This window comes from Nelusetta ayraudi, unplaced genomic scaffold, assembly GCF_046127955.1.
Source record: "Nelusetta ayraudi isolate G7.1 ecotype Tasmania unplaced genomic scaffold, CSIRO-AGI_Nayr_v1 ptg000125l, whole genome shotgun sequence".
In the NCBI taxonomy this organism is placed as follows: Eukaryota; Metazoa; Chordata; class Actinopteri; order Tetraodontiformes; family Monacanthidae; genus Nelusetta; species Nelusetta ayraudi.
The window spans coordinates 695,539-711,069 of NW_027466175.1; the positions used below are offsets into that span (position 1 = coordinate 695,539).

Genomic DNA, 15,531 nt, shown 5'->3' on the forward strand with positions numbered 1-15,531 from the left:
GCCACACGTCGTGTAAAATATGCATACATGGCTTTCTTCAATGTTTCCCATCTTATCTTGGAGTACTTGTTTATACAACTCAGCCACACACGATTAGAAGTAAGACTCAGAAACAAATCACTGCTTTGTGCTTTCAAAAAACGTTTTTGGGGGGTCGTTGGGATGGGGGTTGGGGGTCTGGAATTTCCCTGATTAAACTTGACATCAAATAAATTTATTTTAAGTGATCATTGGCTTGTAATATGTGGATATCCTCCAATTGGATAATTTTAGTATTAAAGCAATGGTGTGCCCTTAACAAAACACAGGGGAATTTTGTTTTTGTTTTTTTTTTTAAAACGTGTAATCATGGCCAGCACTATCTTGTGTTCATTTTTCTGTTGAGGAGGGCCTTTGATGTGTGAATTAGCAAGTATGTGCCCTTGACTTTCCAAATGTGGTGAAAGTCAAATAAAGCATCTGGTGTAGGGAGTTAAAACCAGGAATTTTTGTAGGAGGCTGTAAACACAGGTCTAAGTATGCTACTTTAAGGACAGCTACAGTGTTTGTCTGGGTACTAACTCTGGTAAGGGCGCTTCTTTGTAGTCCAGAATGTAAATAAAAATCTTAGAATGGGTCTAATGTGGGAACTTTCAAAAACAATCTGCTTGACATCATACTAAACACACATTATTGAATAGAATTAATCAAACAAACGATAATACTTAGGCCAATGCTTTCGATTTGTTTAAAGTACAAATATAAGAACACAGCTTGTGTTTATTATTGATAAGTCAATGGTTTGTAGCCAATAATTACACTGCTAAATGTAATAGTCAGTGTTAAACTTAACGCCACATTACAACTGCATTATACTACCCGATTCTGCTTGCCTCCGGAGTTTGACAGCCGTCTTCTTCTCTCCGTGGCTTTCAGCCCTGAGTCTCACCACAGCGCAGCACACAGGAGGCTGCAACCAGGAAGTGGAGAGGGGGGGTCGGGGGGGAGAAAAGAAAAGAGAGAAGGTACACCGTTGATGAAAACACGGAAGTAGCTCTCCGCCGTCGGTTCGGAACTGTAGCACAGGCTCGTGTTGTACAGTGTTTGAGTCGGTCGGTCGACAGCTCGGTAGTCGCTCACACCATCCAGACACGCAGCAGCTGCTGCGGCTAAGGAAGTTAGCCGCGCTGCTAACCCCTTCCTGTCCAGTCCACATTACTCTGGCAGTGATAGAACACGTCAAACACGGACAAGTAAGTACAAGGCAGTGAACTTAAAACCTGGTGATCCCCACGGGATGGAGGGGCTGTTTGAAAGTGTGTGTATGTGTATCAGGCACGGAGGAATAACAAGCTAGCGCAGGGCTGGAGTGGAGGAGTGGGAGTTCACTGTGCATTGCTGCACTTTCCTCCTCCTGCACTGGTTGTTCATGTCACCAGTGGATATGAGTACACAAACACAAAGCCCCTGAGAGGACGGCTTGGAGGAGAAAAGGTAAGAGGGGGTAAAATATGCCTCTTCTAGCTTGAGTGTGTGTTTTCTGGTCTTGGCGCTCACACGCTGGTCTCTGCTTGCAGTTTCACACCAGCTGAGTGCTGTGATAGGTTTCGTGGAAGTGCATTAAGAACAAGGCACGAAAAGGTCAGGGCCCGCAAAGGGAGGTGGGAGAAGGTGAGCGTGCGTGTGTATAAGTTCAAACTCAGCACTCTTTGTTTGTGAGTCGGTAAACAAACCCGTCTTGTTCTGCGCTCCAGGACGGCTCGGACGACCACAGATGTGGTGTTACTGTTTGTAGCCCAGCAAGAATGTTTTTGTGCGTATCCTGTTTGATGGCTTGACTCCAGATATTGTTTTCCCTGGACTTTGGCTCAGTTCCTCATTTGTTGTTAGAGGAATACATCAGGAGTGGCCGCGTGGATCTCGGACTTTCCCCTTTACAGATATGAGAGCCTTGCCAGAAGGTCATGCCTATAAATAACCTGGTGTCTGTCCTGTGTGCCGCCTGTGAAACTTATTTCTCTTATCCCCAGAGTTATCGCCGGCCACCATGGAACCCGAAGGGGAACCCCGGGACGGAGCTGCGGGACTGACACTTGAGGAGCTGCCTCAGATGGACGGGTCATGTGACGCCTGCGAGCCTGACGAGGCCCAACTGGCGACACAGGTGTGCCGCACCTGCAGCTTTGCGTTCTGCACCGCCCATGCAGAAAGCCATAGCAGCAGAACACATCACCCTTTGACGCCTTATGACCACAAGACGGAACAAGCGAATGGAGTCGGCGCCGACTGTGGAGCTGAAGGTGGAGCGGAGGGTGGTGCCTTTTTGCTGGAGAGGGATCAGGAGGCGGAGCCCCTCGGTGAGATGGATGGCGACGCCGGGGCGCCGCGGGTTCCACGGCAGGAGGACGAGCCGGAACAGGGGGGTGCAGCTGCTGCTGGAGATGCTCCGAAGCGGGACACTGTGACCGTGGAGCGATTACGCTGCAAGGAGCACGGGCAGGAGGGCTCCCTCTACTGTAAAGTAGATGAGAGGATCATCTGCGTGGTGTGCGCTGTGCAGGGCGAGCACCGAGAGCACGAGATCATCACCCTGCATGAGGCCTACGTGTGGCAGAAGGTGAGAAAGATGTAGTGGAGCTGCTGCGTGACTTCCACTCTACTTACTCTGTCATGCTCTGTCTGACACATCTGTGGTCCTGTAATGTCTGACATAATGTATTCAGGGTATCGCTTGCCTGGCCATGCATTTCTAAATGAAGATTAAAAGCAGTTGGGGAGTGTTCTGAAGTCAGTATTCTTCACATAGATGACTTTGGCATTCCACTGTGGCCCACAAGACACAGAGGAATGGTAGACAAGAAAAATCTGCAGCTGCATTTTTTTTTAAAGAGTAATTAAAGTTAAGTATGTGTCATTGAATAAAAGACACTCAAATCCATATTTTTCACATTTTGTTTTTACAAAAACTACTTCCGAAGACTGTCATCATGACCACTTATTGCTAAAACAATTGATGACGAAGGTCATTGTATGTTTCAGAGAGTACGGTAAATGGTCCCACACAGTCAGGAGTATTTAGCTCCAGTAGTAATGACCCTTGTGGCGCGCTGGCTGTAATTCAGAGATTTTCATCCGGTGCCCTGTGGCTGAACGTCAGAAAAAGTAGAGCAGCACACTTTTCTGGCTTTGTGGTAGAACACGGCCCATATAGATTGATGAGAGACAAAGGGGGTCACACACACACACACACACACACACACACACACACACACACTCAGGCAGATAAAGTGCCTCAGGTGACATTATTCACTTTTAGTCTTTCAAGCTTTAATCCAGCTTTTCATGTCAGTGTATTCGTGTGAGGTGAGGTGTGAGGACTGCATTTCAGAATAAATTTCCAGCAGCACCTACCAGGTGTGTTAAAAGCGCAACACATCATGTGGTGCATGATTTTGTCAATTTCACGCTGTTGGCTTACAGTGAAATATTAAAATCTAATTTTGGAATTATTTGGCACAGATGTAAGACGAGTGAAAAACACCACATGACCATCATAAACAAGACCTGTGTATGCATTATAGGGGCATGGTTTGTATGATATTCCACAATATGGGTCAGCCAGTGATAAGCTGGTGGAGAAAATACTAATGGATATTAGACACCCCATGCGTTTGTAATGCATTGCTTTAAGAATGACTCTTAAATCTTAAAACCCTGTGTGCTGAACGATGCATGTTTGTTTGCTCCACCCGTAGAGCCGACAGGGTAACGAACTGCTGAGCTACGCCCAAGGGATGTCTGACAAGATCAAAACCAAGTGGACCAACCCTGAGGTGAGCGCCACGTCCTGCATGCCAAACACTTTAAGTCAAATCCTAACAGGAGTTATATGGCGACGGCTATATTTAGAAATGTCCTCCCCAAAGATTTGTGCCCAGCTGCTCTCATTTAGTAATGACTTCCCGCTCCTGTCGAATGAAATAAGAATTTCACTGCAGCAATAACGTGTGGATGTGACCTCTCCGCAAGGAGAGACAGTATACTGTGACTGTGCGGACGGCGCGCACTCTGTGTGCACACAGCACCGCTCTTTACTCTGCTTGTTTGTAATGCACGGGTGCTCTCATGCATTTACCAATGATTTTCTTGCGCAGAAATCTGCAATCATCGAGTCCTACTCAGCATTTAAAAACAGCAAAGCAGTTTTAATTGCTACAGTTTGAAGAGTTTGTTTGGAGCCTAAACGTACGGGGCTCATGCTGCGCTTTGCTTATTTCTTTACAAATGATTCCAAGTGACGGCGTGCATTAATGAAGTTTATACTCTCTATTTTCCATCCTGAAACAGTCATCACCCATTTGATGTAGTGTAGTCACTTCAAAGTTTGTTGCTATGGAATCATGAGCTGCCTCCAAGGAAAAGTCTTTCAGTCTTATCTCTCAGCAGTCTCAGTCACACTGTCAAATTAACACTGTAGACCCTGCGGGTTGTTTTTTTTTCGTCATAATTTAAACTCTGCTCTGTATTTCAATCTGCCTGCTCTGTGACTTTCCTATCGCCCACATTCACACATTCACGCTGGCCACAGCCTGTTATCGCCATCAACGTCTTATTATTATACTTTTAACCAGGATTTTGTTGCATATTGCAAAAAATTATCAGAAAATATTTCTCGGATGCAGCCAAAGTCGGTTTGATTTTTGCCTTGTATTTCTTTCCCAAAAATGGCTCAAAACTGGTTTCTGGTCATGCGGGCCCAAAAGAAAAAAAGCCATGACTTATTTCTAATTCAGTAGGTAGAGCAGCGCTGCACCATCAATACGGCTGCAGTGGGGGAGACACAGCGGTCTAGAAAGAGATAAAGGGGGATTAGAAGGAGATTATGTCATAAAGGCATTTGGTACGAAACATGGGGAGGCAATTATTTCAATCCATATGTTTATTATGCCACCCCTTCTTCGCAGATCAGTGCCATTTGGCTTCTGCCGATATGATTCTTCTCTGAGTGTGTGACGGGATCCTTGTGAGATTACTGAGTCTTGTCATTTTCAGGCTTGAGTTGACTCGGCGCTCTAGAGCTAAGTCAGAGGTTGTGTTTTCAAAGTGAGTCTCATTGATGTTTTGCTGTGTACAAGATGAAGGACAAAATTGAAGAAATGATCAACCAACCAAAAGAAAAAAGAATTCATGTCTCATCGCTGAATAGAAAGAAACGAAGACGTTTCAATGACTGCGTTTGCATGCACCTGCACCTGCACCTACAAACTGCTCATCTCAGTTTTGTTCATATTTTGACCCATGGTGCTGCATTGAAATATATATATAAACTCATAAGGCATATTTATATATCCCTGTCCACTTGATGAATGTGGCTTGACGCTTGGAACGTTTATGTTTTACAAGAACAACTGGAGCAGTTTTCACATCAGACAAAAAGGAAGCGAAGGCCCCCATTTAAACACAACTTTCAAATACATACCTGTTTCCATTGTTGGAGAAGAGCTACAGCAGTTGTGGCAGGGCAGCGTCAGCCTTTGTCTCCTGGCAGTCGTCGAGTCGCTCTCGGCAGAGCGGGGCGGAATAATGTGTTTCGCACATCATCACCTTTTCTTTTCAATATCGAGCCAAACAAAAAGCCTCGGAGTGAATTTCCACGACGAGTCGACCTTGAAGACATCAGCTGTATTTCCATTACAGACGCTGAAAGCGGTGTGGGCGGGTGAGCCACGTGCAGGAAGAGATGGAACAGAGAGTGACGGGTTCAGGGGTGAAGGTCCTCAGATGGTCTCATCATCATCGTCATCATCATCATCTTCATTAGCTACATTTGCTTGGGCTTGGCTTCAGGAGACCATGCAGCCCAGTGCTGCACCTCAGGAGATGTGAAACACTGACATTAAACAGGAGGTTAATTTGACTGCTCCGATGGGAGACGTTGCTTAAACCTGCTTGCTCCCCTAAACTCGTGCAGCCTCGTATTGAATTATCAACGACGCCTCTGGGACTTCCCATGCATTTGGTCTTGCAGCGTTGCTCTGCGCTCACCTGCGCGCTCTCCAGGTCTGTTGTTAGAAACCATTCTGGATTTGTCGACGCGTCCTCTCCCGCAGTCTCAAATGTCAGCGTTTCTTATTATGCATGACAGGTAGCCGTCAGAGCGACAGCCTCTGGTGCTGCTGAGGAAAAGTTTGGTGTGTGTGAAGCACAAAGACAGGAAAATAGTCAGGCCCTGGCTGTCGGAGGAGGTGAAGGTAAGTTGGGGCATGTCTGAGGATTTGTGAGGAGAAGGATGTGGAGAGGAATGCAAAAAAAAAAAAAAAAATCAGCCCCAGTTGCTGTTTGCTTATTAAGTCTAGCCTGCTTAATTATGTGCCTTGCCGCAGGTACGGGGATTTTAATCTCTCCGAGCTCATATCTGCGCTCTCCGCGGGGGGATGGAGGATAATGCAGAGAAACAGTGATGAGGCTGAATGCATATTAACCGGGGGTCAGGGGAGCGGTGCGGCGCGGCACAGGAGTCCCAGACAGCTGCCAGTCGGGCCAGCGTCGCCGAGCAGCTGGATGGTGGAGGCTCGCCGTGGCTTCAGCGGGTCGTCAGCACATTTACCTCCAGCGCCATGATTTATTTACTCGCTTTCCTGCTGCACTGTGTTGGGTCCGGGGCACTTAAGCTGCCCGCGGAGCTGCTTGCTGCAGCCTAAAGGGTCTGATGTCAGGAAGTTACTCGGCGGCACGCAGGCCCAATCAGAAATCTGTATGTGCGTGCGTTGACTGCATCCACTTTTCTCCCTCCCCCAACCCCCTGAAAGGGTAGCAGACACATTAAAGCTGTCCTGCAGAGGCAGAGGAGCAAACGGGACTGGCATGCCAAAACACGCTCATGCTCTTTAAGACCATTTCCATTCCATCTGTAATCCCTGAATTTTAATTGGCTTGCTCTTCTCAGTAACCCCCCGCCCCCTCCCCTCCAGAAGTTGCTTGTCAACAGCAACATAAATTTACTGGATACCTTTTCTCATCATTTTCTATTCCTGTGTTGTCCTCAAGGCTAAATGTTAATCTGAATCTAAAACTTCTGGAGGACGCGAAGAACAAGAGGGAGAAAGTTATCGAAGCAGAGGCATTTGTCGCTGCCACAGACGCAAGAAGGGAGGCTTCAGATAAATTTCTTTCTTTATGTGCTTTTAATGCTTTTTAAAAAATATGTCACTCAGACAGAACCCTGATTATGCACCAGGGCAAACTCTGACTCCGGAGTGGAAACGTTTCGACACAGTAATTGTTCGACTCGCAGGCACGGAAATTTGCTGAAAGCTTTTGAAAGTTTTTTTTTTTTTTTTTTGTCTCTTTTTGGAAAACACAGATTTAGCATCTGAATTTTTCATCACTTCTAAACCCTAAAGCAGCCGATTGCTGCCTTTTAAAGATTTACTTTGAAAGGCTTGACAGGTTTACCGGCTATTTATTTGAACATTTTATTTGAAGCTGTTTTGTGCACTTCTGCTACCGACGACTGAACTCTAGTGTGGGAAGTCAACTCTACCTGGAATCACATGAAGTTCGGCAGGACCCTATTTTTAGTCCGTGGCCAATCTCGGTTTACAATCGCAGGACAAGCGTTTTCATTTCTTCGCCAAAGGCAATTTCATCCCGAGTCCCACCTTTTACTCATCGCGTGTTGTTCAGAAGTAATGAAATCAGGGTCCTCCCTAATATGTTCCCCTAATGTCCCGGCTTTGCGTGAAGAAGAAAATTGGCTTCCTTTATCTCCGTGCCAGATGTCCCGTCTCTGGCTGCTCTCTCTCTCCCGTGCCCTGTCGTTACTCCTAACTCTGCCCTTGTAATCAGTGCGCCACTGTCTCTCCCGGGGCCTCATTTCATGGCCCCAGCTTGCGGCAATGCAAATGAAGATTAGCTCGCATGAATGCTCCATCCTTGCTAGCTCTGTCGCTGAGTGAGAGGTCCAAGGGCAGAGGGCTTCCCTCCACCAACACAAAGCAGCCCTGATCCGCCATCACGGCTCGCACCTGCCACCCCGGGCCGCAGGGACTCAATTACAGAGTTTGGGGCTTTGCGTGGGTCCCGAAGATTTGGAGATGTGCTGGCGGAACGTGTCGCAGGGAAAGGCGTGTTGAGATGCCGAAGATGAAAGCATCTGCTTTTATAATTAATGCTTTATCTTTGTTCCCTGAAACCTTGTGCGAATACACAAACGGTGGAGATTTCGGAGGAAAAGATTATGCAGTGTAACAGTTTGCTAATTGGCCCTGGATGATTATTTACGGTTAGAGTGTGATTTAAGAAGTGTTTGGATAAAAATAGACTCGCAATTTAGGAGAAATTGTGAAAATGCAGCATTTCTCATTTATTCAGCGTGATCGCTAATTACGCACGCTTTGCTGTATGAACCACGCTAATGATCTTGTTTAAAAAAATTAACAGGCTGACACCAGAATTAGCTCAGGAGTATAAATATGTCAGAATAGGTGTGGATTGTGGGGAGTTCTATCGTGTTATGGGTTCATATAAGCGTCTCAACCTTTGTTTACTTGTGGCGAGATGACAGAATCAAACTATGAGCAATAACTTGCACATTTAATCTTCATCCCCACAGAAAGAAAAAAAAGACTGAATGCTTTGTCATTTCATGAAGTCCCGTTGAAAGGTGGAGTTATCACATTTAAAAATAACGAGTCTTTGAAAGACTCAGTCATCTTGTATTTTTAATATCAGAGGATTTATTAAATTCTAATCTTGCTGTGAGTCAACAGGAATTCCAGACGGCAATGATAAAGTGTCAGTCCAGTCTCTTCAGGTCCACAGATGCATTTCATTTTAAATGAACTGGAGCCTGCTGGTGGGTTAATGATGATGGTTGTTTTTTTTTTTTTTACCCTCATTCAGAACATTGATTTTAGTGGTACAGGAAAAAAAAAAGAAGCCTTTGCCTTCTATTTAGCTGATAACTTAGACTCGCTGTGTGGTTTCCAATAAACGCTGTGCTTTTGCACTGCACATTCAAAGACAATAATTAAAACTGTTACTTTTTGCAATTTGTTTTAATGAGCCATTTGCCGAATCCAATTGCTTGTGCTAAAATGGCAAACATGCAATAAAACCCGCGAGGTTTGTGCCAGCCTCAGTGAAGAAAGACGATTCCCTGCTTCGCTGGAGGGGAAACCAGATAAGAATGGCTGGAAGAGGAGGCAGCGAGCTTCTTTGCCCAAAGGGAAGAGGAGCGAGAGAAAATAGCCGATGTTCATTAATTGGAGAGACAAAGCCATATTCCGGGGTGCAGGTGTCGTGACACGGGACCCTGGGGTGGTTTCGTCTCATGGCATCGTCGGCCTCGGAGGTGGAGCCATCTCAGCGGGGATTGATTGCGGGGATCCTACTCCTTATTGAGGTGTCTTACCGTAATGAGTCGCAGCTGAAGAGAGTCCCGCCAGGGAAACTGGGTGGAATGGATTAAAGCGGCTACCTCAGCGAGGAGCCCAGTCGCCATGAAAATCAACAGATGGCTCGATGTGGTACAAGGAGCCTCTGAAGTCTCCATCCACAGATGGGATGCATTGATTTTTGCCTTCAAGGGTTTGTGCTCCGTGCGATCAATTAGCTGCAGGATGACAGCAACCAATGGGCTCACTTCACTGTTATTCACCTGTCGGAGCGACAGAGAGGAAACGACTCTGTGCGCGTCACTTGCTGCAGGCATTTCGTATAGCGCACCTTTTTATAATTGTTTAGACTCTTGTTTTGTCCCCATCTGCTTTTGTTTTGTTGTCTCGGGGTTTATGTGTCAACTTGCTGTTCCGCTCCGTGATTTATGCCTCCGCTGAGGGACTTTGAAGTTGATTTTTAATTGGCAGCACTTCCTCTTTTCAGTTTCCTTCTTTTTTTTGATCTTATCCCAGTAACACTTGCCAAAATTCCTTTCCATTGTGTTTGTTCACTCTGTGTGCCCTGTATTTTCTGTCTGCGCTATTGTAGATGTCTGTCGACGAGTTGGAGGCCTACGTGGACAACCAGTTCGATGAGCTCCACAGACTGGTGCGCCTGGAGGAGAAGAGGACCCTCCACCTGGTCGACCTCAAGGAGGCCTTCCTGACCGCGTCGGCCGCCGAGAAAATTGCAGAGATCAACGTTGAGACGGAGCGCCTCCATGAGGAGATGGCTAACATCACCAACCAGCTGTGTATTCTGGAGGAGGCCGAGGGCGGAAGTCCCGCAGTGATAGCCAAGGCCCTGGTGGCAGCACCCGGGCCCTCCCACAGAGTGCAGGTGAGCAGAGCATCAGGAGAGCAGCTTCTTTCAGTTGGGAATTGTGTTGTTTTTTTGGGGGGTTTTTTTGGGTCAGTTTGAACGGTAAGCAAGTTGAAAATGTTCTTAATGCCACATGCAACTCATGTTTACCCTCACAGCAGCCGACGAGTTGAATAAAATGATGCATATTCAACAATGGTCATCCGCTGAAATGAATTGCGAAAACCACAAAATCACAAAGCCCCTTTATGCTTTCTTCGTTTTGCCTCGATCGCACAATATTACTGCAAAATGTGCCATTACACAACCCCAATAGGAAGAAGCGTTATTTCATCCCATTGCCAACCTCGATTTAAAGCCGGACACAGTCGGACAACCGTGTGCGATACGCTGTCTCGGACAATATTCAGGCTGCTGGGACTGAAAGTGTTGCTTAATGCTCTTGGCAGCTGTAGTGCCCTCAACAATCCCTCACAGTCGGCCGAGAAGTTGTCAATCTCCACGCTAAGCTTTGGAATGTGGAACAGAATTCTTGATTCAGGTAGAGGGCCCCAGAACGTTCTGCTGAAAAATTCCCTCTTCCGCTGGTTTGTTTCATTGCTGATCACGTGCACTCCTCTCCACACGGCACGCTGTTCACAAATATTAAAGGAAACATTCAGAATTCCCCCTTCGTTTGCGTTTCCCCTTGTCTTGGTAGGCCTGCAGCCACAGAGTTTGAGTTCCAGACACGTATTTCTAATGACGGTAGCACCTGCTGCATAGTCATTATGGCCAGATGAATATGGTAAGCAGGTGCCACTGTCTATCGCTTCATCCCAAATTAAGGACGAGACCAGCTATATTTATCCGCTGCACACAATTTGTTCAGGTAGAAAATTCCAGTTTTGCCTTCGTGCATTCAGCTGTGTCGCAATGATGCAGGTTTTAAGAGGCAAATAAATCCCGGGCTGTTGCCTGATGAGGCGTAAGTGGGGCTGCGTTTGTCCTCTGGCGATACTATTTGTCATTTATAAACACAGCAGCTGTTCCTTCTCTCCTTACACGCCGAGCCACGAGTTAAAGTGAGGACGTGCCAAATGGACTGCTCGCACCTGAGACTTCTGGGACGCCGTAATGATTTTGTTTTCAGATAGGCTAACATAGCCAGGGGTCGAACAAGTGCAACCACGGGTTCGGTTGTGCTCGACTGTGGCGTCCTCTCATTAGAACATTGAGGAGGAGGCATTTGCTGCTTATTGGTCCCACACTAAAAAAAAAGAAAAAAAAAAAAGAAAAAGAAATCCTATTGGTCCATTTGTCACTTCTTAATATGATAGCCACCACAGTCGGAGGCCCAATAGCTCCCCAGAGATGCTGCTTGGGGATCAGCCACGCCACTGTAATGGCTGCTGCCAACGTACAGAATGCATATCTGTCTGAGAAATTAGTCTGCGGTGGCCTCTGTTCATTAGGATTCAAAGTGAACGCTGTGTTAGATATTATAGATATTCCCGGAGTGGCTAATGTGCGTTTTGGAAATGTATATAGTCGCCTGAGAGCTGCGTCTGAGGCTGGAGTGCGGTCGTCCTCCGCCGCAGTTCACTTAGTCGGCGGTGACGTTATTTCTTGTGGGTCAGTGGACGCAGAGCGAGGAGCCGACTGGCCCAGTGCCTGCTGTGACTTCACTGTTTTTCTTTCCCACACTCTTTGAGCTCTCACTCTCGTGTGTTTTATCTCCCCGTAAGACGTGGCGTTAGTTAGTCTTGTCAGCCGGACAGTCAAGGGAGCCGGTCGGCTAATGCCACCTAGCAGTTGTCATCATCCAGTGGTTTGTCTCTTTCCGTCAGTGCAGCTTCTCTCTTTATTTTTTTCATTTCATCGTTCCATTGTTCATATTGTTAAGCAGTGCCGCTGCTAATCTGTCAGGACAGTGAAGGCCTGCTTCAGAATGGAAGCTGCTATGAAGCATCAGCTGACAGACAACAGCGAGTAAATCTCAGTAAATCTATTCACCTCATGTTTGTTCAAATGTAAGCTAATGAAATAGTTTGACTGTCTGTTTTGGGAATGAAAAAGGAAAAACATTCTGATCCTGTTTGCGCTGGCATTACAGGCATTGCCTCCAGCAGTTAAGGGAGAAAAGCGCGATTCCATCTTTCTTATACATGATAAAATATACTCATAGCTCCAGGGGCTCTTAGGGAGGGAAAAAAAACTGTTAGTCAGATAATCGGCTGCTGCTTGTGAAGTGTTGTGTATTAAAATATTTCTCCCATACTTACAACACATCTTTTCAACCTCTCCCTGTGCCTACGGTCAAACAAACAAATTACCTTCACTTCCCTTAATAACCTCCCGTCTTTTCTGGACCTGCGGCTCAGCAACAGGCTTGTTGACACACATCCAGCGCACCAAAAATGCTCAGTAGGACCGGAGGTAAAAAACCATCTCGAACAGTTGACCAGTCGGTGGGAGCCGACGGGAGAATAGATTAAGAGACTTTGTCTCGGTCAGGGACAGTTTACTTCCTAAAATCTCTGTCTGCACATTTCTATTAAAACGCTGCCTCAAGGTGCCCACTCGTACAACCACGCAGTGCGTTAGCTTGAACATTCCCTGTTGACTACACGCTAATTAAAAAAATATTGATACATGGCGGGGCAGGAGTACCAGCAAGGAGATTAAATGTTTTTCACAGAAAGAAACATAAACACCAGTGAGCATCTTTAAGTGCGTAGTTGGTCGGTATTCCGCATCCCTGGCAAGAGGGATGATCTTCTTCACTGAATATATGTGTTTGAATAATTTAATAGTCACAGCAGCTATGTCTTTTTGCCCTTGGTTTCATTGCTCATGTTGACCCCAGACAAGAATGCAAACATTACTAAAAGAGTCATTATTTCCAATCCAGCACTGTGGCTCCATTAAGAGACACCCACCTCTCGACAGCTAATGCACTGCTCATAATGAGCCAGCAAGTTGCATGGCAGTATAGATTCTCAATAGCCTTCTGAGGAAGGAAGGAAGGAAGGGAGGGAGGGAGGGGGGAAGGAAGGAAGGAAGGAAGGAAGGAAGGAAGGAAGGAAGGAAGGAAGGAAGGGAGGGAGGGAGGGAGGGGGGAAGGAAGGAAGGAAGGAAGGAAGGGAGGAAGGGAGGGAGGGAAGGAGGGAGGGAGGGAGGAAGGAAGGAAGGAAGGAAGGAAGGAAGGAAGGAAGGAGATAGTACATTGTCATCAACTTAATGCAGCTCAAGCAGTCCTGTCTGATACGTGGACTGTTGATATTGTGATGACAGTGTATTTTTCAACCACTCCATATATTTCTCCACTATGCTGCCATCTTGAATAAAAACAGCAGGCCAGTGTTTATGTGTTTACATGCTCTTATGGACTCCAAAGGAAGAAGACAAAGCCAAGATGCCTCATTAGCTCGGCACTGGGAGTCTTCAGTCTCCAGTGACCTCACAGTGACTCAGCCATGACCCCGGTCACAGTGAAGTGCTCTCAAAGTAGCGCAGCCTTGAGAAATCCTTCAACCTGAAATAAGCTGAAGTATTAAGACTGCATCGACTGTAGCGTTTATCCTAAATACCAATGAAGCTTTCAGACTTGCCAGGAATATATTAATGCACTAGCGTCCCTTTAAAGGAGTGAGAGTGAAATAGACAATACATTGGGGTTATGCACGCCTTGTACAAATTTAGGTTTTGAGAAATTTAGTGTAATTAAATGATAAGAACTCATTTGGATTCTTGTGTTTCTGGATCGTTTTACATTGCAAAATCACTGACACAGATCAGGTTGTTTTAAAGTGTGACCTCAGTGGGTTATGTTCCTCATTCAAGTTTCTGCATTAAGCATAGAATATCATCAGACTCCATATGTTTACATTCCTAATTACATTCATGCGTTGCTTTCATGTGTCAGAACCAGATGCAAGGTTTCCCAGAAGGGGCAACTCAGAAACACTGGGAAACGCTCACATAACACGATGTCTATCTCATCATGTGGAGGCCACTTACTAAATTACTTCCCAATACATTTCCTACCATTATACTTAAATCAGGCTTAAAAAAAAAACAACAGAGAACTGGCTCTCTGTACAATGTTAAGTGTTTAATGCACAGCCCTTCCTGGTTTCTGCTGCGCTGCCAGTAAGATTCTGTTGTGTAGTGTCAAAAGCCTCCTCGTGGCCCAGCCAAGGTGGACCAGGTTGCCAAGTTTTAAAGTGCAAATGGAGCGAGGCAAAAATATTTCCAGGCAAAATATTTCCAGGTAACAAACTGAGAACTACGTCTTTAGTTCCTCCTGACTTGAGGTGAGGATCAGGAGCCTTGTAACATCATTTTTCACTGCTCTGCGTGCCATTGAGTCATCTTGTTGCTGTTGCGGTATTGTGAATATTGCAGATTTATATCAATAATTTAAACGTTGTGTGTGCAGTGTGTGTAAATGTTGCATGCAAGCCTTTTGAACCAACGCCTCCTGTGCAAATGACAGAATGTGAAATCAGATTATTTTTCCTTTTTTTCTGCTCAGATCCTGAATAAACCTTTTCACTTTGCTGCGCTGGTGTAATCTCACACAGCCAGTCGGCAATCACATCCATCATTTCTGACACTGAAAAAAAAAAAGAAAAGAAAAACCTTCAGGCCATGATTCAAACTGAAAATAAATGCTGAAATTTGACTGACATTTTGGAGCTCTCTCTCCTTAAAAGCTAATGAATATACATGAGCCTAACTGGTGGATGAAAGTGGAAATTAATTGCTCAGATTTAGAGCCACACCAGCTGCTGACCGAGCTGATGTGAATTATGTTGTTGACTTTTCTTCTTTTTTTTTTAACACCTGTGCAAGCATTTCAAACGTGTTTTCTTCTCCTCTCTCTTCTCTCTCTCTTTTGGTTCCCATCATCTGGTTCCAGCGAGACATCGAGGCCAGGCCAAGGTAAGAACTGCTGCTTACACTCTCATTCATGTCCACATGCTTTTCGCCAGAGCCAAACAGCTTAGTGGCCTCTTCAAAACCCCCTCCGCCGACACGAGCGCGGCACTGACAAGTGTCCGTCGTGCATGACAACGCGTCCCGACCCCTCCGAGTCCTCCACCCTCCGCCCTCTTCCGACTCCCCCCTCAAGTGACTCCCTGAAATGAGTCGCTCCCTGCAGAAATCGCACACCCCAAACCGCCGCCCCCCCCCCCCCGGTGTCCTGCTATTGCACCCTAGTCACGCTCGCCCGCCACAGTGAGGCCATTAGTAACTTTCATCTGTGTGTGCTCGGCGGAATCAGAGGAGGTGACACTCTGC

The 15,531-nt window shown here is 46.2% G+C and overlaps 1 protein-coding gene across 3 annotated transcripts in view; it reads left to right on the top strand.

The window, feature by feature from the left end:
* The first annotated feature begins 891 nt into the window (after window positions 1-891).
* trim44 (tripartite motif containing 44) overlaps window positions 892-15,531 on the top strand; it is a 38,814-nt gene continuing 24,174 nt past the window's right edge. Inside the window, exons 1-5 of one of the 3 annotated variants that reach the window (XM_076050207.1) lie at window positions 892-1,029; window positions 2,010-2,596; window positions 3,735-3,812; window positions 9,970-10,260; window positions 15,149-15,171. In XM_076050207.1, the coding sequence (XP_075906322.1) occupies window positions 2,027-2,596; window positions 3,735-3,812; window positions 9,970-10,260; window positions 15,149-15,171 (962 nt within the window). In that variant the 5' untranslated portion in view covers window positions 892-1,029; window positions 2,010-2,026. The other 2 variants (XM_076050206.1, XM_076050208.1) reach the window with 2 other exon arrangements.